The 24,420-nt window shown below is 28.7% G+C and overlaps 2 protein-coding genes and 1 pseudogene across 2 annotated transcripts; 2 read left to right on the top strand and 1 right to left on the bottom strand.

Annotated features, from left to right (window-relative positions):
* Positions 1-731, top strand: LOC132932696 (uncharacterized; the record flags this gene model as incomplete). Its single annotated transcript, XM_060999063.1, has 3 exons — positions 1-145; positions 217-312; positions 373-731. Coding segments are annotated over 3 exons (600 nt in total), but the record flags the coding sequence as incomplete, so codon positions are not given.
* Positions 732-1,347: 616 nt separating this feature from the next.
* On the bottom strand, positions 1,348-4,783 carry LOC132932695 (putative nuclease HARBI1). The gene is made up of 3 exons (XM_060999062.1): positions 4,768-4,783; positions 1,698-1,879; positions 1,348-1,634 (listed from the first exon to the last, which is right to left on the bottom strand). The coding sequence occupies exons 1-3, from the start codon at positions 4,781-4,783 to the stop codon at positions 1,353-1,355; spliced, it is 480 nt and encodes a 159-aa protein (XP_060855045.1). The 3' UTR covers positions 1,348-1,352.
* Positions 4,784-9,069: 4,286 nt separating this feature from the next.
* Positions 9,070-22,287, top strand: LOC132936287 (uncharacterized; annotated as a pseudogene).
* Positions 22,288-24,420: the final 2,133 nt, after the last annotated feature.

Here is a 24,420-nt window from a genome sequence, read left to right as displayed (position 1 = left end):
CGGCTTCCATTTGAATCAGTAGAATCACCTTATGATTGTGATGGCGATTTTCCTAGTACATCTGCAGTTATAAATAAAAGTTATACTCCAGTTTATACTGATGATCAATGTGTTGAAATTTTTGATGAATGTAGTCCAGTAGAATGTAAGTACTTTAAATAATTTTTGAAATTCAATTCGAAAATATTTTATTTTGTGTTGTTGTTTTTTTTTTAGATTCTTATTTGGGCCCTAATGATATGGAAGTAAATGCTTTAGAACCAATATCTCTTAAATTTGATGATGTGGTAGATGATCAACACGCAACATATGGTAAAAATTGTTATTAAAATTTATAAAACACATTTTATACAAGTGTTTAGTTTTGTTTAGAAAACATAACTAGTCACAAGCAGTCAACACAAAAAGCAATCGAAACTTCAATGCCACGAAAAAAATTGCCCAAGAGTTCAACAACGCGTGTACCTCCCAAGAAGGTATATGAAAATTTAAATGAACTTACTAACAAGCAATTAAGTTCATATAATTTAAAGGAATCATTTATAAATGACAACAACAATCTTAAAAGAAAACAGTCTGATATAAAGCTAGACATTTTAGAAATTGGAAAAATTGTGGCAATTGAAAAACTGAAGGAAGAAAGAGACAATTATATTTCCCAAGCCAAGCAAAACAAGCTAAAAGAAGAGATTTTAGAATACGAATTGAAGAAAAAATTAAAAGAATTATAAGAATTATTATTAATAATTTATAGTTACATTGATAAAACAAAAGGAATTATGATTTTATTTTAATTTTAATCAAAAGATATTTGACTTAATATATATATTTTTTTTTAATAAGGATTTATTGTTATATCATTTTTATGTAAAAAATAAAAAGGTTTATTCTCGAACAAAAAATGTTTTTAGGTAAAAAGATTATTAATATTAACTAGAACTAGTTATTCAACAGATATTAAAAAGTAGATAATAATGTTTTTTAGTGATCAAATAAACTTATTATAAGTAATTTAATCCAAAAACTTTGAGATCTCCTTTCAAGAATCATTTTTACTTCAATGTGCCGAAGAGTTTCAAACAAAACTAGGGGCTGTACTCAAATTAGTACATCCCCAGCACCCTCTTGTACAAAATGTGAATTACTTTTTAAGTGATGGAGCATTAACTAATAGATAAAAACCCTATCATCGAATAATGCCTGCACTCCAATTTATCAATTATGTCAAACCGCCACTTCCCATGATTTTTAATGGGCTGCGAAATGTTGGGACGACAAAAATAAAAAATAAATAAAACGCACCTAAGATATGTAACATGATATGTTTATTTTATTCATTAATTATTTTGTGGTTAAGAAAAATAAGTTTCTATTACATTGTTTCTTACAACATTTCCAATCTGTCTTACTGGCAAAGCTGGTAGTTCTTCTAATAAATTATTGTCTAATTGCTGTTCATTTAATGGCATTTCATCATTTTGTTTTAGTAAAATATTATACAAAACTGCAGTAGCAACAATTGTTGTCAAAGCTGTCCTTGGTTGAGTGCGAATGCCAACAGATAAGACAGGAAATCGTCGTTTTAAAACTCCAAAAACACGTTCAATGACATTCCTCGTACCTATTTGGGCTTTCTGTATTTAACATAAAAATTAACTAATATTTTATCACTTAATGACATCTAAAAATATGCTTACTTGATAATTTTTTTCGGAGTTAGTAGAGGGATTCAGTAAAGGAGTCATGAGATAACTCCTGCATGGATAACCACCATCACCCAGAAGAAAACATTCTTCAAACTCATTGTTTTCGAACTGGGCACGCAGTAAGCTGTTGTCAAATACAGTGCTATCATGCACAGACAAAATGATAAAAAATTCTATTGTTCATATATTTACTTCACTGTATAAGTTATCAAGTTTTTTTTGCCTCCTGAAAAATTGTATAATTTGACTTATACCCTTTCTCACAAAAACCGTCCAACTTTATTTAACAACTTACAATTAATTATTTGAATTATTTGGATTCATTTGAATTATTATTTTAACTGGACTTCAAAACTTTCAACTTGAATATCAAAACCTTGACCGTCGAAATTTTGAACAAAAAAATAGTTTCCGTCAAAACTTTGAACGTCAAAATCTTGAACAAAAAAATAGTTTTCGTCAAACCTTTGAACGTCAAAATCTTGAACAAAAAAATAGTTTCCGTCAAAGCTTTGAACATCAAAATCTTGAACAAAAAAATTGTTACCGTCAAAACCTTGAACACAAAAATTGTTTCGGTCAAAACCTTTGACATTAATACTTTTTATCGCAATTTGTTTTTTTCGTGCTGTTCTAGATATCACATTAGTTTTAATTGTAAAATATTATATTTGCAAAATATTGGAAATTAACTGATATTCCTAGTAAATATTCATTGGTTGTTCTATTTTTATAATCAAAGCCAATATTTTTCAAACGCTGTACTTTGTCTAACTATTTTTTTTCGCAGGTGGATATTCACCAGCTGTACCTATATTGTTTAAGTTTTACTTTGTTTATATTTTATTTTTCTTCAGCGCAGATATATGACTTTTTAAATACTTGGATGGCATTGATTTAAATTTGAAGTAAAACAATAAATTATGCCATTCCTATATAACTTATTAGTCCTAGGTAAATCTTCCGAAATAAATGAATAACAATTCCAAATTGAAAAGTTAAATTTAGGTCCTTGTTATTTTTGTCTTGCGGTACCATAATGAGCAATATTGATTACACACCTACCTTGAGTTGTTAATATAATTTAAAATATATTTTAATAAACTTAAAAAAGCATATCACTTGTTTTAAATTTGTTTTATCCATTATCCCTAATGAATTGTCCTACAGTATAAAAAAATGATTTAATGTAATGGATACCATGTTATTTGTAAGGTTATTTTACTCAGTTGCCTGTAATGATATGCTTATTACAATTTGAAAATATTTTAGTATAAGTGCAATTAAGTTATCAGAAAATCAAATTAAAGTTGAAAGTAATAAAGTAAAATAGTTAGTGGGGTACTAGAGACCCGAAAACAAACTAAATTCTTAGATAGATATAAAATAATTATGCATGAATTGATAACATTATTGAATTATTGTTTCATCAGACATATAGTTGCTATATTAGTAAAGCATATTATTTTAATTAGAAAATGGTTATTAAAGTAAGGAAGAAAATGTATCAAAACGTTAAACCACAGAAATTTCAAATAAATTAAATAAATGTATATTTTATTTTGTCTATAAACGTATCACTATATTCACTAGTATAGGCTGATAAAAAATATTTTGCACTGTACTAATTAATTATTTAGGTAAATTATTATTTATTTTAATTATATTTTTAAAATTGAATTACTCATAAGAGCCTAATTCAATTTTCTAAAAAGAAGAACTGACCCCTTGATGTCCTTAAAATTACCAATTTATCAATCAACTATTGTTGTCATTCATTTATTGTGTAATTTACTGTAATGCTTAAGACAGAATGTTTGCCCATTGTTGGACCATTTTCCCATCACTGTCGGTAACTAATATGTATAATGTACCTGTATCGGTATATCACATGACATATCTATAATACATCTATTTGACTGTTTATGTATTATAAGTTTATAACTGTGTCTACAATACATTTTGAATGACAAATGCAGGTCTGTAGTTCTGTACCTACATCGCTCACTGCCCTGTGCCCGGGGACAAAATATAATAAATTACAATATTCCAATGTATTTTCTTTTTTTCTCAATAATTACTAATAAATATTATAATATTGTAATACAATATAATCAACCCAATTAGTAATTTGTACTATATCAAACAAGAGCTTAATGTTAAAATATCTTAGAATATCCAATACAAATTTTAATATTTATTATTTATTTTATAATTAGTTTATGGAATAAAATGAATTGTTATTTCTAGTTAATTTGGCATAATTTATAAACTGTTTTTATTATGTATTGGACTAAAATAGTCACAACTCTCCGTATATCGCCTAAACAGTTAGTTTTAAAATGGTTTTGAATAGACACATTTAGAATTCCCAACACGTGTAATAACTTTTTATCCTAAAACTTGAATTTTAATTTTGGTTTTGAAAAATCTAACGAAAACCTAAATCCTATAATAGTACAATATAAGTCCCACTCCTATAAAACCTACAAGGATCAAAGCAGAATCGTACCTACATAATTTCCCAGATGGTAAAAGTTGTTTAACACATTACTAAGGCGGTAAATTACGTGTTTAAAATACTAAAAAAAAAAATTAGCGGGTAATTTTGTTTTGTCAATTTGTCAATCTTTAGATCGATACGCGGCTTTTTTGAGAGCAGAAATTTGATCTAGAGGTGTCACTGCGTTGAACCTTGAAGATTTCAAGACGATACGACCAATATTGAAGGAGCTAGTACTTCAAAATGTACATCCAGCCGTTCCAATTTTGTGTTGTCGGCTCAAATATATAATATATATATATATATATATTAGAGTGAATTGGCCTATTATTTTATAGGTTTTAATATTTTATTCTTATATACCTATCGATTTACATTAATAAATAATGAGATACACGCCTACTAAAATAAATGTAAAAAAAAGTTCAAAATAATTATTACTTAAAACGTTTAACAGACGTATACCATAATGAAACGTCTGGTTATACGAATAATCACGTAATGCGTTTTTAAACTTTTTGCTACTCCGATTACAGACGAAATAATGGTCGTACGTACTTCGAACATAAACCATTTTTGAATCCTTGTATACCAAAGACTAGAATCTCGAGTTTTGTAGTGATCGAATGAAAATCCAAAATACAAGTTACAACGTAATTTTTTAAGTACAAAAAACACACGAAAAATCATAACTCTCGAACCAAAAGTTGGATAATCTCGATCCTGGTATCCATCGATACGGCTCAAAGTCCTCTATAACATCCAAAAACAATAACGGCTCTGCGCGCCAAAAATCTAAGTGTCCGTGCTGAAAACCCTGAAAAACGCAAATTTTGAACTTTTGAAGTCCCAAAGACGTAGGAAAACAGCTCCTATGGTCTCGGCAAAAACGCCAAATTTGATCACCAACCTCTAAACAATACAAATCTCGAGTTTCAGAAACGTCGAAACAAAACCTTTTTCAAAATACACCTAAGAGGGGTGGGGTTGAGCTGTTGAGGACCCCCGACTCCGGGAGTACGTTTTAAAAGGGCCTAAACCGAAACGTTTGGGAACTTAAGAGTACAATATTATCTTATGTGAATGTCATCTACAACTACTAATAAATGATTTATTGAACCTAAAAAACTATTACATATTTACCAGTGGCGTATATACAAATTATTTTCACTACGAGCCAATTTTGTCAATTTATCAATATTCAAGCGTAGCACGACTAACATAGCCATAATACTATAAATATATTTTAGGGAGCTGGGTGGTTATAATTATGACATAAAATAAAAATAAAAATTGTGCATTTAATTTTATAATTATGTAAAATTAATTTTTTAATTCTTCTTCAAAAAATATTGACAATTTCATATATTATGTATATTTTAATGCTATTGATCGCGCCGGGAACGATACAATTATAGCTCGTGCGCCCGGTACAGCAATACTTGTACGCAACGTTCACACACCGATCGACTTGTGTTTGTGTGTATATATGTTATAGCGACTCAAAGGAAGTGGACGGGTTCGCCGTGCAAGACCAGAGAGTGCTAGTGTGTGGTGGGTGTGTGAGTGTGTAGATGTGATAGTGTGTAAGCTTATAAAATAATGACAGAAAGGTAACTCTATTTAATAATGGATAACACGGTTGCTGGTAAAAATGGTTGTTGTATTGTACACAAAATAAATAATTATTTGTGGACACAAGGAATATAAAAAAAATCACAGCAACATAAAGGTATAAAATATGACTAATAATATTGTGGCCCTTCTGGCCCAACAGGATATAATAATGAATAATAAATAATAAACTCACAATTTGGACGGTGCACGGCTGGTCAGCTGCTACCTATCCTGTATAATAATGAAAATAATAATAATAACACAACAATGAATATAATGCCCGCGGCGATTAGCGTACGCGGCAAAATTGATACAAGTGGCGATTCGCGACTTCACTTATACAAAATAAAAATAAGTATGGCAATTCGTGCCTTAAATTTTACAACACAATAATGGTCATGGCGATTTGCGCACACTAACATTAACGAAACAATATATTAATCTATACTACAAACAATATAAATTTTACACCTCGGCACGGCGATTTGCTCACGTAATTTCGGCGTTGGCGTAACGGGATAGACTGACGATTCCGGCGGCCGTGTTAAAGCTTCCACACAGCGAGCCGTCGGCGGCTGCATTACATAACTCATTATCTACATTTATCTATTACATAATAATTCACGGACGACACAATTGACATAAAAATAATAAATACAAAACTTGCGGTGTGTGTGTGTGTGTGATCGGTCGGTGTGGACGGACTATTACGACGCTACCGCCGGCGCGAACAGCTATCTAACTATGAATTTAACATCAAAGCCATCAAAGCAAGTCCTGACAATCATTTCCTTGTTGATTCCTCAAAAATGATTTTAATCAACCGGCTGTGTAAGTATACATGAAATGCTTTAATTGAAACTGCAATTTCACTATGGGCTCTGGCCTAGGGGGCCTCCCCCCTATATACGCCACTGATATTTACATACGTTTATTCGAATTTGGTAATTACGCTATCAGCATCGTACAACATTCTATGCCAGTAGTTTTCCTAGAAGTAGTTACCTATTCAATATTCATATAATCACATCGATAATAAATCTATTTAAGAGTGTTAAATATTATGAATACATGATCAATTGCTTATATAGGTAATTGATGAAGTTTAAATTTCAATCATAGTGTTTTAGTTCTAGTCAACAAGGAACAATAGTTGTAGGTGATGTAGGAATGTTCCTGAGCCTCAAGGAGATAATCTAATTGGAAAAATTCAGTGTGAACAATATTTAGTGTAAGTTGCTATTTTAGATAAATACTTTGCCATTGCGTATGCTGTTTGGTAAATATTGTAAGCATAACTTCAAAGAATATAATATTGTGCACCAAATATAATTTATTATGTATAAAGATTATAAGAATGATATTTGATATCAAGTTTTTTTCTTACTCGAGCCTAAATACATTTTTGATAATGCTTTTTATTTATTATATTCATTATTTAAGTTCCTTACATAATACTTCAGTGGATAAAGTTATATACTTATGTAACACTCATAATATATGTGTAAACAATACTAATATTAATTTGTTTTTTTTTGTTTGTTTGTTTTAGCCAATAAATAAGAGCTTAGTTTTGGATAAACTAGGTAAAGAATAATAAGAATATCTTACATTAACAAACATTGACTACTCAACTTTGATTCAGCTCATTTAGATCAAATAATCTTCTATGGACCATCACTAGTTTTTCTTTTCACTCTTATTCTTACTGTTAATTTTTGAATGTTTAAATGTTATCATGTTTTATATAATAAAGTGCTCTTTACCAAAAACTTATTATGGATATTATTTGTTGATAAAATGTTAACCATTATAATATACTATACAGGTATAAATATCCTAAATTTAAAGGCACAATTTATAAGATATAATTTAAAATCATATTGTTTTTTATTTTTTTGAACACTACTAATTACATGTTGAAATTTGTTATGGTGAAAATTATTAGTTAATTTAATATATTTTTGTTTAATCACAATGTAAAATATTATAATGATTTAAAAATAAACTAAACAAATAATTATTGTTAGTATATTTTAAAAACAATGATATGATAAAATTTAAAACGTTGTGTATGTTACTTTATTTCTTGGAATAAAGAATCACACCACCAAATTATAAACAATACTAGGTCTAATGAGGAATGTTTTATTACATTTTCAAGTTTTTGACTGACCGAAAAATTGTCGGTGACAATAGTTAAAAAACGCTAATAAAACTAGAAATTTTCGTATGTCTATAAATATTTCAAACGAATCACAATACTTCGAAAATCTTATGGTGTATAGTCATTGCTAATATGTACATTCAGTGAAAATGTCATCTATATTCAGTTATATTTTTTAGAGTTACATTAAAAAACAAAATCAATTTTTTTCAAAAGCTGGGTTTGGGTAAAAATCTCAATTTCTAGGTTTATTTTTCTTGATGCTTTTGAAAACTACTGGGAATTTTTTACTTTAGACTTCCAAAGTACCAACTAGATTCACTTTTTTCAAATTTTCGTTCACCTATTCACCACGAATTGGTTTTAATACTTTGAATTTTGTATAAACCATGGACAAAATATGTACATACAATGGACATACTTTTCAATATATACAATAATATTTTCCTATTATATTATTGATTATTGAATAAGTATTGATGAAAAAAAAAAACAGGAAATTAACTATTCTCTGCTCAGCGACAGACCGCCGCGCACCGACGAAAACTGGTTCCCCCGCGTAACACTCTGCCATTGGTGAACCGGGTTCGATAGCATGGTGCCGCGGAGAGATGCACAGAATTGGAATATAAGTGAAGATATCTATTTTTTACATTACTGGACGTAATTTATAAATTTAATATCGATAAAAATAAAACAGCCAGAATTAAACAGTGTATTATTATATTATATTATTATACACTGGACAATCTGCGTAAATTATAACCGTTGTCGTCCGAGTCGATCACGCTTGTTTACTTTTGGATAACATGAAATCCAAGCACGCATTATGATTATACATTTTGTACTCTGCGTCTACGCCAGTTAGAAGCACACCATAGCCGTCATTAAAAGAATAATTTTTTAATTGTTGATTCTGTTAGTGTTCTGTGTTTTAAGTGTTAAAATGGAATTTGAAGAATATTATTACGTGAAGAATGGCCAAGGAAGGCATAACGGTGTAACGTAAGTATACTGTATAGATACTTTTTTATTCATAAATTATTAATTAATTTAATATTTTATCAACTGCAGTGATGGATTTAGAATGTAACGAAACTGTGTAGAGTTTTAGAAATTTACCTGACCCCATTAATCAAAAACATATCATTATTACTTATTATTAGTTATTACAAAAAAGTAATAATATTTTTTTAATGACCTTATAGGTACTACAAATGTAAATTTGCAAAAAAGTTTTTTTGTAATGCAACTTTGAAGGAACTTCCTAATGGACAAAAGATTCCAAATCGAACTCATAACCACGACGTGGATTTAAATGTGATTCATATGGCACAATTTAAAAAGCGTTGGAAATGAGATCTGCTACGGATTTAATTCCACTGACTCAAATTTATGACGAGGAAGCACGCAAGTAAGAACTCTGATCTAATTTGTTTATTATAAAATCGTTAGATTATCTGAAAAACCATATGTAGGTATGTCCGTTCTATCACTTAGTAGCCTAGATTAAAAATTATTTTGAGGACGAATGTCGTGTCAATACGACAGTACGACCGTCGATATACGTGCCTATATCTTATGCACAATGCAGGTATTCGTTTCTATATCATTATTCTGCCTAACACTGAGGGTCAACCTTAGCTGTAGGTTAATTTCTTATTTATCATAAATTAAAATTTAATTTATATTTAATTTATTTATTATACATTTTTTAGATTCTGAGCTGAGCGATGAATGTATTGATTTTACAATGATGTGTGTTTTTATATTTATTTTTGTGTCTGTGTACACGATAAGTAGTCGAAACAATGCTTCGATTTTCCACTTCAGTATCTTGTTCGATTGGAAAGTGAATATCGTTGGTGCATTGGGGAGGTCAAAATAATATTTAAAATTCCCAATAGTTTTCACAAGCGCCGGGAAAAAACAACATAAAAATTAAAGAAAAACGGGAATTTCTACGCAAAATCGGTTTTTGACAAAATCGAATTTGGTTTTTGGTGTAACTTTAAAACAAATGACTGTAGGAACATGAAATTTTGACTGGTTGTTTATATTTGCCTTTTCTATACACGATAACATTTTCAAAATATTTTGATTTATTTTGAACTGTTTAGGGACATTTTCATTTTCCATTTTTTTTTAGTTTTTTTTCTAAAAATATCAATAAAATTTTATTTGTTGGGTAAAAAAGCTTGAAAATTTAATAGAAGGCTCCTAGTATATTGTTTCAAAGGCAGATGAAAAATATTAAAAATCCTTAGTCACAGTTTTTTTTATAAGCATTTAAAGTTCAAAAATTGACAAAATATGGAAAAATCACGAAATTTAGCAAATTATTTTGAGTTAAGAATTCGTAAAAATTTTTCTTTTTAAATCGAAGATTTGAAAATGTAATACAAGATTACTCATAAGTTTGTCTACCTTTATCAATGAAAAAATCTCTAACGGAAAGTCAAATTAAATTTTTATGAGCGTTTAAAGTTAATAATTTTACAATATTGGATATTCACTCGATTTCTCATGTAGCGATTTCCTTATTTTGTTGTAATTCAAAAACGAATAACCGTAGATACATGAAAATTTCACTGAATGTTTATATTAGTATTTCCTATACACCATACAATTTAATATTTAGACTCTTTTTGAGCTGTTTACGGGCATTTACAGTTTTCAATTTTTTTAGTTTTTTTTTTCTATAAATATCAATAAAGTTTTATCTGTTGGGCCAAAAAATGTAAAAATTTAAAACAAAACTCCTGATATATTTTTACAATAGCAGTTGAAAAATATTAAAAATACATGTGCACAGTTTTTTTTTATAAGCATTTAAAGATCAAATTTGGACAGAATTTATCAAAATCTCGAAAATTATCAATCATTGTAATTAATAAATTATAAAATGTTCAGTTTTTATAGCTAAGGATTGAAAATTTAAAACAAGATTCCATGTTAGTAGTTCATTCTGTTACCAAAAAATCTAAAAAATACACAAGCACAGATTGTTTTTATAGTCATTTTAAGTTCAAATTTGGATGAAATTACATATTAAAAACCTATAATAACTATTTTAGTTATTTTGTTGTGATTAGAAATAATATTATTCGTGGGTACTTGAAACTTCTAAAGTACACTATTATATATCTATGATGGTATCAGGGTTTGTTGTTGATGTATAACGGGTGATAAGTATGGATATTGTGGTATGATTAATTTGGAATTTATTATAGGACATATAGGTAGGTCCCTATTATGGGTATATTTTTTTAATACCATAGATAAGTATATAATGTCTTATACCTAGACTGACATACCGTCACCACTCAGAATCGTTTTTCTTATACAATGATATTATATCATTGAATTCAAATTTAATACCATCCATTATACAGTGACCCACTTGTAACCTACAGTACAGCAGAGCGACATCCACTTGCCCACCTTTTTTAAGTTGAACCCTATTCAAAAAGTATATACCTACAATCTACATATTGATTCACCAAGCAATATAGATTCTGAGGGGAGCGATAAATGCATTGATCTTACTTGTCGGCACAAATGTTCAATAGATTGTGCCCGAATTATATTTTTATTTTGGGATATTATCGGTCAAATTCAGGTCTTATCGTCTTATTATTTTTTTCATGTAAATACTAACACGTTTACATTTTTTTATTCTTTAAAATTCCTTATTCCAAAGCAAAATATTTATGCAGTATTTTGATCTATAAAAATTGAATTTTTTGAATTTTGGATGAGTAGCTTTTATGAGTTATAGTTTAGATGTGAGGAGTTGAGTGGTTAGGGGTACACCCCATAAAATGTGGTCCACCAATTAACTACTTGTCGAAAATTGTATTTGTAGAGATCAAAATATTCTGAGTTATATTATGCTTAGGAATGTGAAATTAGAAATATATGTTGTCAATGAAAAGAAAACTAAAAAAAAAACCATAAGAAATATGATTATATTCCAAAAATATTTTTTTAAGAACTTAAAATTATATAAAAGAAATATTTTCAAAATAGTTAATTGTTTTCAAATAAGGAGACGTGTTTTAAATGATTAATAGAAAACCACGTATAGTATTATCTATTTTGTTTATATTAAAATATATTTAAATATTATTAAAAAAAAAAATAATTTAGTTTTCCAGAATCAGCCTCAAATTACACTAAACATTCAGCTGAGAGTTTTATGAGAAGGGCGAGGACATTGTCACTTCCAATGATTCCCGAGACCATACGTGATCTGGCCAATCAGTTTACAGCCGGAAATTTAAACAGATATAGTGTTGATGGGGAAGTAGTTTATAAAGGTAAACTCATATTATACATATTTGTTACATATCTGAAGAATATAAATTATTTTAAATTTGTAGGTTGTGTACAGTGTTGAGTTGTATCTAGATACATTTATCTAGATAATTTATCTAGATGAAAATTAAGTACCTTTATCTTATCTAGATGAATAAATTATATAATATCTAATTGGTATCTAAGATTTAAGTTATGGAAATCTACATAAATATCTAGATAAATCTCGTTTTATAATGTACGTTTTTCATTTAGTCATTTTCCATCAAATATTATAATAATATGATACTACGCAAGTATGTTTAATGACGATTCATTATTATCGAATTAACAATAGCACCCGTACGCCGACCGCCGACGCTGTCGAGGTCGTATATCAATACAAGCTGTTATACCCCACGATAATATCCCGTCGATCAGTAAATAATGTGGAAAAAACTAAAAATAGTTCTCGACCGGCAAGAATACACACGCACATCTATTTTGTATTGACAATACCAATTCCCAATTGGATGTTATAAATAATAATATTTGTACTATAATTTAATTTCTTTACCAGATACTAGTCACTACTCACTAGACTATACTTTGGTCAGCCGTGGTCACACTCATTTAATCAATTAGATAATTGACTGACTAGTGGCTACTACTATTGCGACTCCCTATACAGCACAGACTGATGAGTGTTGATTAATTTCATTGTTATTTACAACTTCGTTTCGTAAACTTTCTTATTCTTTTCAAGTTTTTTTTGTTTACTACCAATATGGATCGTTTTTTAAGTATAACGTCTTCAACGCCCAATAAAAGAATTTGTCTAGAAAATGTCGATGACCCACCTCCACCTGCTGTTGATGTTCCTGCACCATTGCCAGAACTTAAATTTCAGTATTTATTCGATACAGTATATAAACTGGTGTCGATAAATGGTGACAAAATCAAAGCTTCTTGTCTAAACTGTCACAAAATCATTACTGCATACACAACTTCAAGTGGCAACTTATTAAGTCATATTAAGGTAAGTTTTCATAATATTTGTTCTAATAAATTAATTTTTATAAATTTTTTTGTAAAATTACTACATAAAAAAATTCAAAAAGAATATAGGTACCTACCTAGCTACCTAATCAAATTGGATTTATGAAATAATAGTTTTGAAAAGTATTTTTTGTTTATTATATAAGTGTTTTTGACTTACCTACCAACCTATTTAATTTATTATTAATTTTTATATTTGTTTAGAGTCAGCATATCTTTTTAATGTCAAAAGTTGAAGATGCAAGAAAGAAAAAAGATTGGATCAACCTCGTCTACCTTAATTCAAACTAAAATATATGATTCTACTAAAAAAGTGTCTAAGGAAAAGGTAATTTAACGTTTTAACCTAGTTATTAATTATATTAATATTATTTTTTTATCGAACTTAAAGTAACAAATATGAGTAATTAAGCTATAAAGACAATGATAATTTTTTTATGTAGTTTTGTCAAATTATGCAGGCTACTGATAATCTTTTCTATTACAAATTGAACACGGTATAATCTAGTTTAAAAAGATTCAGATTAAAGTGAATAACTAATTTTTAATGAGTTAGACTAACCCACCTAAAATTTGAACTAATAAATATTTTTCAATATTTGAGTTGCCTTACTCACATTATAACTTAACCAGAGTTAAGTGGATTGGTGTTTTATAGATTGTTTAAAAGCTAAGGATTTATATATAATAATATTATTATATTCCCTAGTGGATTTTATAAAAATAATAGTTTTCAGGTTAATCTGTTCTGGCACATTACAAAACTTTCAATATTAAGTTTAAACTGTCTAATAGATAAGTAAAAAAAACTATTTTGTTTCAGATGAATGAGTTGGTATTTAATTACATAATTAATGAAATGAGACCTCTGATTACATGCGAAAAACGTAGCTTTCGAGAATTAATCATGGGACTTACTGGCATTAAAGATACTTCTATTTTACCAAACAGAATTCAAATCAAAGCTCAATTGAAATCCAGATAATATGCATTTTATGTGCAAATGATAACAGATTTAATACAAAATCATAATTATATTTGTACAACTGCGAACATTTGGAGCTAAAATAATAAAAGCTTTATGGGTAAATATATTATAATTATATTTTTTTTAATTATACTGTACCTACATTTACATAGTAAAACTTCAATAAAATTACCAAATTGATCTAGACATTTTTACCAATTTGTGAATAAGTAATACCAATGATTATAGTACATAGTATAATACACTATGTGTACTATATTATATTATGTATAATCGATGGTAATATTTAATAACATTTTTTAACTATTTGTGGTATGGTATTGTTGTAGGTATTGTATTATTATACATATACATTTAATAAGCAACTTAAAACTGTATTATTATAAATTCATTTTTTTATATAGGTATGACGTGCCATATGATAAATGAGTCTACATATGAACGAAATTCACATATTTTAGGATGTAGAAGAATGAAAGGAAGCCATAACTACATTAATATTGCTGAGATGATGACTGATATAACTGAAACATACAAATTGGACCATTCAAAAATTACTCATACTGTCACAGACAACGCCAGTAATTTTAGTAAATCATTAAAGACATTTTCTAAACCTTTACCTGATGTACATAAGGGAAATTCTTATACTTTTGGCAATTTCAATGAAGATAGTGATACTGGTAGCTGTAGTACTGATACAGCTGACGATGAAGATACAAACTTAAATTTGATAGATGTCAATGAGGTACTCTCAACTCCAGTGATATCGAACGCAGTGAACGATAATTTTTCTCTGCCATCACATATTACTTGCTGTGCCCATAGTTTAAATTTGATAGCAACACGTGATATTTCTTCAATTGATGATAGTAAATACAATAAAATGTCTGAATCGTCATTTAAAAAATTGCAAAGCTTTTGGAATTTATTAAGTAATAGCACGGTTGCATCTGACAAAGTGTTTGAGATATGTGGTTGCAAATTTCCAGTACCTATTATGACAAGGTGGAACTCGTTATTCGATGCAGCTAAAAAGGTACTGGCTCATAAAACTGAAATTATTAAAGCATTTGAAGAATTACGTTTAACAAAATTAATGGGATTTCTTGACGGAGTACTGTAACGTAATGGAACCTTTAACAATTTCTTTGGACAAGATGCAATGTGAAAAAAAAGGTTTCTTGGGCTATGTTGCACCTATTATTTTAGTTTTACGCCGCACTTTAATAGCGTTAACAAATTTAAAATACTGTAGACAATTATGTATTAAAGTAGTTCAAAGTTTAGAACAAAGGTTTGCCTATTTATTTGATTTGTCCTTGCCCAAAAGTAAATGTTTTGTCATTGCATCAATTAGTCATCCTAAGTTCAAATTAAGTTGGATTCCTGTTCGATACATTGAGTTGTGCAAACAACTTTTTTTGACTGAGTGCAATGAAATGTATACTAATATGAGTGATATCAAAAAAAAAAAGGCTGTAGCTAGTGATAATGAAGACAGTGATGATAGTGACCAGGAATTTTACTCATGTTTGTATGAACACACTAATAATGGATCCTCTTCTGATGAATCAAGAATTACAAACTTTTCTTGTGTACAGGCTTTGACGTTCTTAAATTCTCCCAAAAAAGAATTTAGTGTTTTAGAAGATTATCCCATAGTTAAAAAAGTGTTCTTAAAATACAACACAACTATTCCATCTTCAGCTCCAGTGGAACGACTGTTTAGTGGAGCAATCCAAGTATTAACATACAGGAGAAATCGTCTAGGAGACAAAACGTTTGAGATGTTACTATATTGCAAGTCAAAGAACTAAACAAGCGACATATCATTATAATTTATTTGTTTAACAATTAAAATATTATTAGTATTTATATTTGTACGAGTCGTATGTTGTTTTGATAAATCATTTACGTTTTATTATATAATTAATATTTTCAAAAGGAACAAAAGATTTTTTACTTGTTATTATTTTTTTTTTTGTACTTATTTTAATTTAGCATTTATATTTTAATTTGCAGTTTGAATGTAATATAAAAAATATAAACTAGTTTTTTAAACCAGAAAATATATGTTAATTAGTAATTAACCATGATTTTGGTTATTTGATATTTTGTTACACGTTGAAATTGGTACCTACTGTATGCTAAATATAATATATAGGTATTTAAATATTTTATATGTATATTTATTCATTAGATAATATATTTTTGACACTAGACACCTTGAAACGAGCCTTCCTGGTTTGCATCCCTTAAAAAATTACTCAACCAAGAATCCAATAACATGTCAAGCATTAATACAAATTAACTATTGTAAGATATAAATCTAGATGAAAAAATTTTATCTACATATTTAAAAATTGAATATTCTATCTTGATATTAATCTATATATTGATTTAGCTAGTAATCTAATATTTATCTAGATGTTATTTTTGCTATCTGAACTCAACACTGGTTGTGTACAGGATACAAATGGCAAACATTCTATAGTATTTGCATCACAGTCTCTGATAACTAATGCTCTTACTATGTGTAAGCGAGAGTTACATGCTGATGCCACTTTTAGAATAGTTCCTTCGAAGCCTAAATGTTACCAACTTTTGACATTACACGGTATAATAGAAAATCATGTAAGTTATTACCTACTTAATTTATTGTATAAGTATAAACTATCAATATGTAATTAAATACCTACTTACACTATATTGTTAAATTTATTATTAACATTATTTGTTTTTTATAGAGTATACCACTAGTTTATGCTTTGATGGAGTCCAAGAAAAAATGTAGTTACCAAGCTGTGTTAAGTTACATTAAAACTCAACTTCTACCAAACTTTAGCCCCCGTAAAATACTAACTGATTTTGAAACTGGCTTGAGTAAAACATTGCAAGACAACTTTCCTTCTGCGAGACGGATTGGTTGCTGGTTTCATCACAACCAAGTAAATAAAATTATCTTACATTATATTTACTATTTACAATTATTGAGGACATTACACCAGCATTTGTTGTCTCCTACTTACAAATGCATGACATGGCAAATTGTACATTCTGAATAATTCATTTAACTCTGTTAGTTTTCATATTGGAGAAAATTAACCTATTATTAAATTTAGAAGTAAGAATATTATCTAGTGAATCTTTTAGGTTTTTGTATATTTTAATTTTGAAGCAATTTATTAGTAAGTATTGCAAGACGTACAAATAGTTTTAAATTTAAGGTACTCATAACTCACTTTTAAATTAAAATATAAAATGAAACCTACGATATTCACAAGATAATATTCTTACTTTTAAATTTGATAATAGGTTGTAACGTCACGGAATTTTCAGCCTCATAAATTATGATAACCATCCCTGAACATACCTATTGCTAACGTTGTTGACAAGTCAACGCACCGTTATTCTTATAACCATTAGTAATAAAAGTAGATATCGCGCGCTAATGCACAAACGACCGCAGTGTTATGCAATAAATGCTCCCCGATCCCCCCGTCATCATGCAGTGACCGTCGCCGACGTGTCGCGGTTGCCCGTCACCCGTCGCCTCCGGCGCTTTCGTCGCGTCCGCCGGTACGGCCCGCAGACAATACTGTACTCCCACGATAATATGTACAATCCCGCAAAACGACGACACTGATCCACCCTACTACCACGACAAAAGCTACGACACCAGCAACGGCCGGACGATCAGCTCACCATCTCATCGCTGGCTATTAAATTCCTTTCTGTCGGTCGACTGGTCACCACTTAAGGCACTTATCGTCTGCCGACACAGTTTATCGTCTGCCGACACAGTTTTTCGTCTGCCGACACAGTTTTTCGTCTGCCGACACAGTTTTCGTCCGCCGATACAGTTTTCGTCCGCCGATACAGTTTTCGTCTGCCGACACAGTCCGTCTGCCGATTCCACCTGGCATCGACCCGGATCCGTCTTAAAAGAGTCAACCACGCTGTCCACAACAAAATGATGGGCTAAGACTAACCACGAGGGCCCGGGCGACGGCCGGAGCGGACACGTCAACCACGTCAACCACACAGTCAACCAGTCGTAATATGTCATATCTTTCCCCTTATTCCCCCCCTTTACCAACACGTGGGCCACACGTTATGCGAAATTCACGTTCGTATAACGTGTGTACCGGAGGAGGCGTCGCAAGACAATTCCCTACAAAATGTATTCCCCCTGTTTCCCGACTAATGTAAACCCCGCACGCTTTCCCGGTAACCCTGTGAGGGCATACCATGATTAATATGGCGTGTCGCCTCCCGTGGGCCGGGGAAGTATGCGCCAAACTTATATACTTATTGTATTTGCCATGTGCCATTATATACTTATTGTATTTGCCAAACTTATATACTTATTGTATTTGCCATGTGCCCTTATATTATTATTTTATAACCGACATGTAAAATATACCCACATAATTACCCTAATACTATTATTATTTATTTTAATTAACTCATATTCTTTTTTCTCTCCCAACATAAATCCTCTACATTCATTTGTAGTTGCGTGTATCAAAGCCTGTGAGTTCCACCGACTTGACCCTCGGGTCTCACGCGGTGCGGCTCACAGGTCATGACGAAAGTGTTCCCCTTTCGTCATGGGTGGTTTTCGGAGCTCTAAAAAGCGACGAACTCTCACAAGGTTAATTCACATAACAGAGTTAAATAGATTATTCAGAATTCAATTTCATATTATGTTATGCGTTGTAAGACAGAGACAATGCATGCGTGTGTAGTGTTCTCTTTATAGTTCTTTAGTACCTACTTAAATATATTTACTACTTATATATTTCTTCTTTCTAGGCAGTGTGGAAGAAGATGAAAAGTCTTGGGTATTTAAATTTGGTGAACGAAAATCGACATGCTCTTAATACATTAAGACGCATTATGGTGCTACCCTTGTTACCTAGGGATAAAATCAATCAAGGCCTAAGATCTATATAGAGATATGCACGAAGAAATGATATAAATATGAACCTACTATTTGATTATTATGAAAGGTTAGATTAGGAAAAATTATTTGTTTAAATTATTATGCTGATACATACATTTTAATAGGTTTTGGATTGCCAAAGTTGGATGTGATGTATTATCTGTTAATAATCAACCCAGGAGAACAAATAACCATCTAGAATCATTTTACAGTAAATTAAGATATTCCTTTGGAGTGGCTCACCCAAATCTGTGGACATTTCTTAGTCAGTATCTTTTTAATTTTACTTTTTTTTTTAATCAAATAAATATTTACAATTATACAGTTGAATAAAATAACTACTTTTTGATTAATTTTGATCCCAATAAGCATTGCTTGTTGTGAGGCAAAAGAGGTTACAATAGAAAATTTAAATAAAAAATAAAAAATAAAAATATTCATACAAATAAATGTACATATGAAAATAGAAAGTAAAAATGACATGATAATTTATGTGTGAATAAAAAATAATAAACTTACATTAGTTCATTTAACTTTCTTTTAAGTAGGTATATAATATGTTTTTTACGTTTGTAATATATGTCACACACATTTATAAGTTATAACTATAATACACTTTTATTAATTTTCACAGACTAAACTTATACATACAATGATATTATAATAGACACCCTCAATCCTCATAGGTACTGTACTCGGTGAAGCCTATTATCTTCTTGAAGAATAAAAGAAATTAATATAAAAAAAAATATATATATATTGTTTTAGTTATACATAAACATAATAATATATAAGCAGGATATTTGCTTTTAATTGTTACTAACATGACCTTGTTTGATTTATTTTGTTATAGATAAGTTGTGTAATTTAATGCAAGGTAGGTACACTGATCGTAGTAAACCAACTATCGAATGGGCTGAATCCCACAAGGAATACTAGAGGAAAATGTATTGCCAATAGTGTAAAAATAAAATATGCTACTCAACAACTACATCTTGGTCTCATTAACATTGAAGAATTTTTGAAACGTTGTTCGTATTCCGTGGCATCATATGAAGAACGATTAAGAAATTTTTCACTTAACGTAACATATGACAATGAAAATGAAGAATACTATGAAATTCAATAACAAGAAGGTAATCCACCTTATACAAAAGATAATGTGCACTGTGTAATAGGAAGACCTGACAAATAAAATAACTTTTGTTCCAATTGATAATTTTTACAGACTCATTACAGCCTATACAATAATATATAGTATAACATATTTTTTTTCATTTAAAAAAAAAATAAAATATTTTAAATCTTGTATACATATTTTTGAAAAATTATAAATAGCCAATTTATAAATCAGGTAATATTTTTTAAAAGTTTGTACTTTTTGAATTTAAAAGTTCTTGATGACTAGATAAACTTTACAATAAACGTAATAAGATATAACATTATTTTTTAAAAATAAACAATATGACAAACTTGACACAAAAATTTTCTATTTTAAATTGTTCAAAAAAAAATTATCAGATTTAAAAATTGTACACTATTCATGTAGAGCAGGCGTCAGTAAATTATATAAAAAATATTGATTAGAACAAAAGTTATTTCATTTGTCAGGTATTCCCGTTAAAACTGTGTATACAAATTCAAAATCACCAATACATTATAGATAATAATCAAGAACCAGAAGATGGATTAATTGAGAGCGATAATGAAAGCTACAATAGACCTGTAAGTGACGATAAAACCGATGAATTAGAGACAATAGATGATGGTGACCACGAATTTGACAATATCCTGAACGTTAATGAACCAAATGATCTTACAATTGAAGACAATATTCAGGCAGAAAATATAGATGATGGCCCTCTGTTGGAAAATATAGGTATTTACATAATATATTGTTTTATATTAAGCTATTGAAGTATTATAACAATTTTAATAAAGAAGATCCATCATTTTGATACATTGTTTACTTACCTAAAAAAAAAAATCGCTTGCTTGTTGGAAATAACCTTGAATCAATTCTAGATGATCAAATGGTGAACATTCAACAAAATGAAAGTGGTAACCAACAGGACAATGATTGTAAGTTAATTTGTTAATAGTAATTCAACAAAAACCTAACTGTGAAAAAAGGGCATAGTCCACTTCAAAAACATTCTGCCTATCCAAATCCAAGTATTGATATCTACATTGTGGCCAAGTTTAATCTTTCTTTAATCAATATCCTTAATACATAAATACATTTATATGCAACAGATCTCTCTTAACTTGATTGCTTATCACTTGGCCAGTTTATTTTGTCTCTTTGGTGTTGTCAACAACTGAAATATTTCAATCAACTACAGGTTATTTTTCTTTGAAACATATGATTATCCAGTCAGTCAGTAACAAAAATGCACACTTTGAAGTGCTCCCCAAAAGGCTTAGTATTATGGTCTCAAATATGTACAATGTCTTAAGTTCTTAAGCTTAATCTAAGTTTCAAATTTCAAAAGTCCGTCCTAAGAGAAAGCTGATATCTGAGAGTTAGAATAACCGGCTGAATCCATTTGTGAAAAGATACACTGGAGACTGGTATTGATAGGACTTGCCCGGCGCACTACCATGTGTTCAGATAAATAATAACTAATATTTTATATTTATATAAAATTCTTACACATTACAAAACCCAAATAATTATTTTACATTACAGGGAATGAAGAAGATTTTATTATTGAAGAGGAATTAGATCCTGATATGATACGGATGATTGAAACTGACCATAGAATAAGAATGTTGGAAATAGAAAACTTACCATTTGTTCAGGTTCCGCCTGTTCTTCCTCAAATTACCAACTCTGATCAAATGTGTGTAGTTTGCTCTGTTTCAGAGAAAACTCATGCGTTCATACCATGTGGACACATAGCTGTGTGTGGTGATTGCCTAATATTATTAGACCCACAACGCTGTCCATTATGTAACCAGGAATTTACAGGATTTTTAAGAATTTGGTCATAATAATTATATATTATATAGATAATAATAATAATTTATTAATTATTTAAATAAAAAGAGTATGCCTTATTAAAACAATAAAATTGTTATTTAATTGGTATTAAGTAGTACTACCAATCCCACATTTATAATGCCAATAGCCAATTCTATATACATTATACCTACCCAGATAGCAAAAAAAGATTTTATTGACATCAAAATATTATTTATTTGTTAATGATATGATTATATAATTATTAGGATTTCATCACATTCTGATTAAAATGATGATATTTTAATAATTATATATTGTTGTTTGGCCACTAGTCTGAGGATAGATGAATGATACAATTATATTGTTAATTTATGATTTTTTTTTAAATGTCATATGAACATTTTTTTGATACATTTTGAAAATGTTACCCTTCAACCATAAATTAACATCATTTATTTTAAATTAATTTGTTATTATAAAATAATCATTTTTATATTGTTATTTTTCTAACTATTATTTGATGATCCTTATCTTAAATTAATTTGATATTATTTTAGACATTTCTTAAGATTATTATTTTTTAATATAATTCTGATGGTAATTTTAAATTATAATTTATTTTAATATTAATAAATAGTTGATATTATTTTTGATCTTTATTATGGTTCAATATAGATATCAGTAAAAAATATATCAAATAATTGAATTGCTAGCCAGACCTACGAGTACTATAATATATTATATAACTAATAATATTTAATATTAATAATCATAATAGCTGAGGACTAGAGGAGCTGTAAGAAGTAATAAAAATATGAACATAATGACAAATATTATATATATTTATTGTATCCATGAAATTACAATATTAAATGTTAAAAAATATAATTAATAAAATTCAAATCATACAATTTGCTTTTAATAATAATAATTAATGAATTTAAAAAAAAAAAAATTGAAAAATCTTTAATGATTACTAATAGGTAGTTATGTCGACAAATATTATATATATTTATTGTATCCATGAAATTACAATATTAAATGTTAAAAAATATAATTAATAAAATTCAAATCATACAATTTGCTTTTAATAATAATAATTAATGAATTTAAAAAAAAAAAATTGAAAAATCTTACTGATTACTAATAGGTAGTTATGTCGACAAATATTATATATATTTATTGTATCCATGAAATTACAATATTAAATGTTAAAAAATATAATTAACAAAATTCAAATCATACAATTTGCTTTTAATAATAATAATTAACGAATTTTAAAAAAAAAAAATTGAAAAATCTTTAATGATTATTAATAGGTAGTTATGTCAACACTATACATATTATTGCTATTTATAATGATTAATGATACTGACTGATAATTCCTTTAGGTATGTTATCTTAACTTTCATTTTATACATTAAAAAATATTAAAATATATATAATATAAAAATATATATTTAATTTATGTATTAGCCGAAGCCGATGCATTATCTAATGGATCAGCTTCTTGATTTTGATTATTTTTGCGAGTAGAGTCTCTGAATTTGGCACCAGCTATAAATATTTTTAGAGGATTTTCAACATCTATAGCAGTGTTTCCCAACCTTTTTTTACTCAACGCCCCTTTTAGATTTTTAAAATCACACACCGCCCCCCCCCCCTTCCCCAATCAATTTTTTAAAATGATAAACGTTTTATTTTTTAATAAGCTATTTAATTTAAGACAAAATATCATTAACATTTTAACGCTACAATTTAGTTAATTTTAAATTTAAATACCTACTAATAATTAATAATTATATAATTTGATTTCGAATTCGCTAATATAAAATTATAATACAAAAAATACTTATGTGACTAATGACTGCCATGAGGTTGATGTTTTCCTGCTAACGAAATGATATCTGGTTCAATAGATGTCAGCATTAGTCTTAAATCTCCACATAACATTGTCGGAATCGGCTAATCATTAGCCGCTAATCGGAATCTATACGATAACTCCGATAATAACGTCAAGTACCTGTCAAGATAATTTTTTTGATATTATTTAAGTGTCTATAAATATTATACCTACATAATTGTGTTGATTACATTAGGTATTTTATTCTACGTAGTTATACATTTCATTACAATCAGTTATAAACAAAAAAAATTTAAAT

The sequence above is a fragment of the Metopolophium dirhodum genome, chromosome 1 (assembly GCF_019925205.1).
Source record: "Metopolophium dirhodum isolate CAU chromosome 1, ASM1992520v1, whole genome shotgun sequence".
NCBI lineage: Eukaryota > Metazoa > Arthropoda > Insecta > Hemiptera > Aphididae > Metopolophium > Metopolophium dirhodum.
This window is presented reverse-complemented; position numbering and strand designations above follow the sequence as displayed.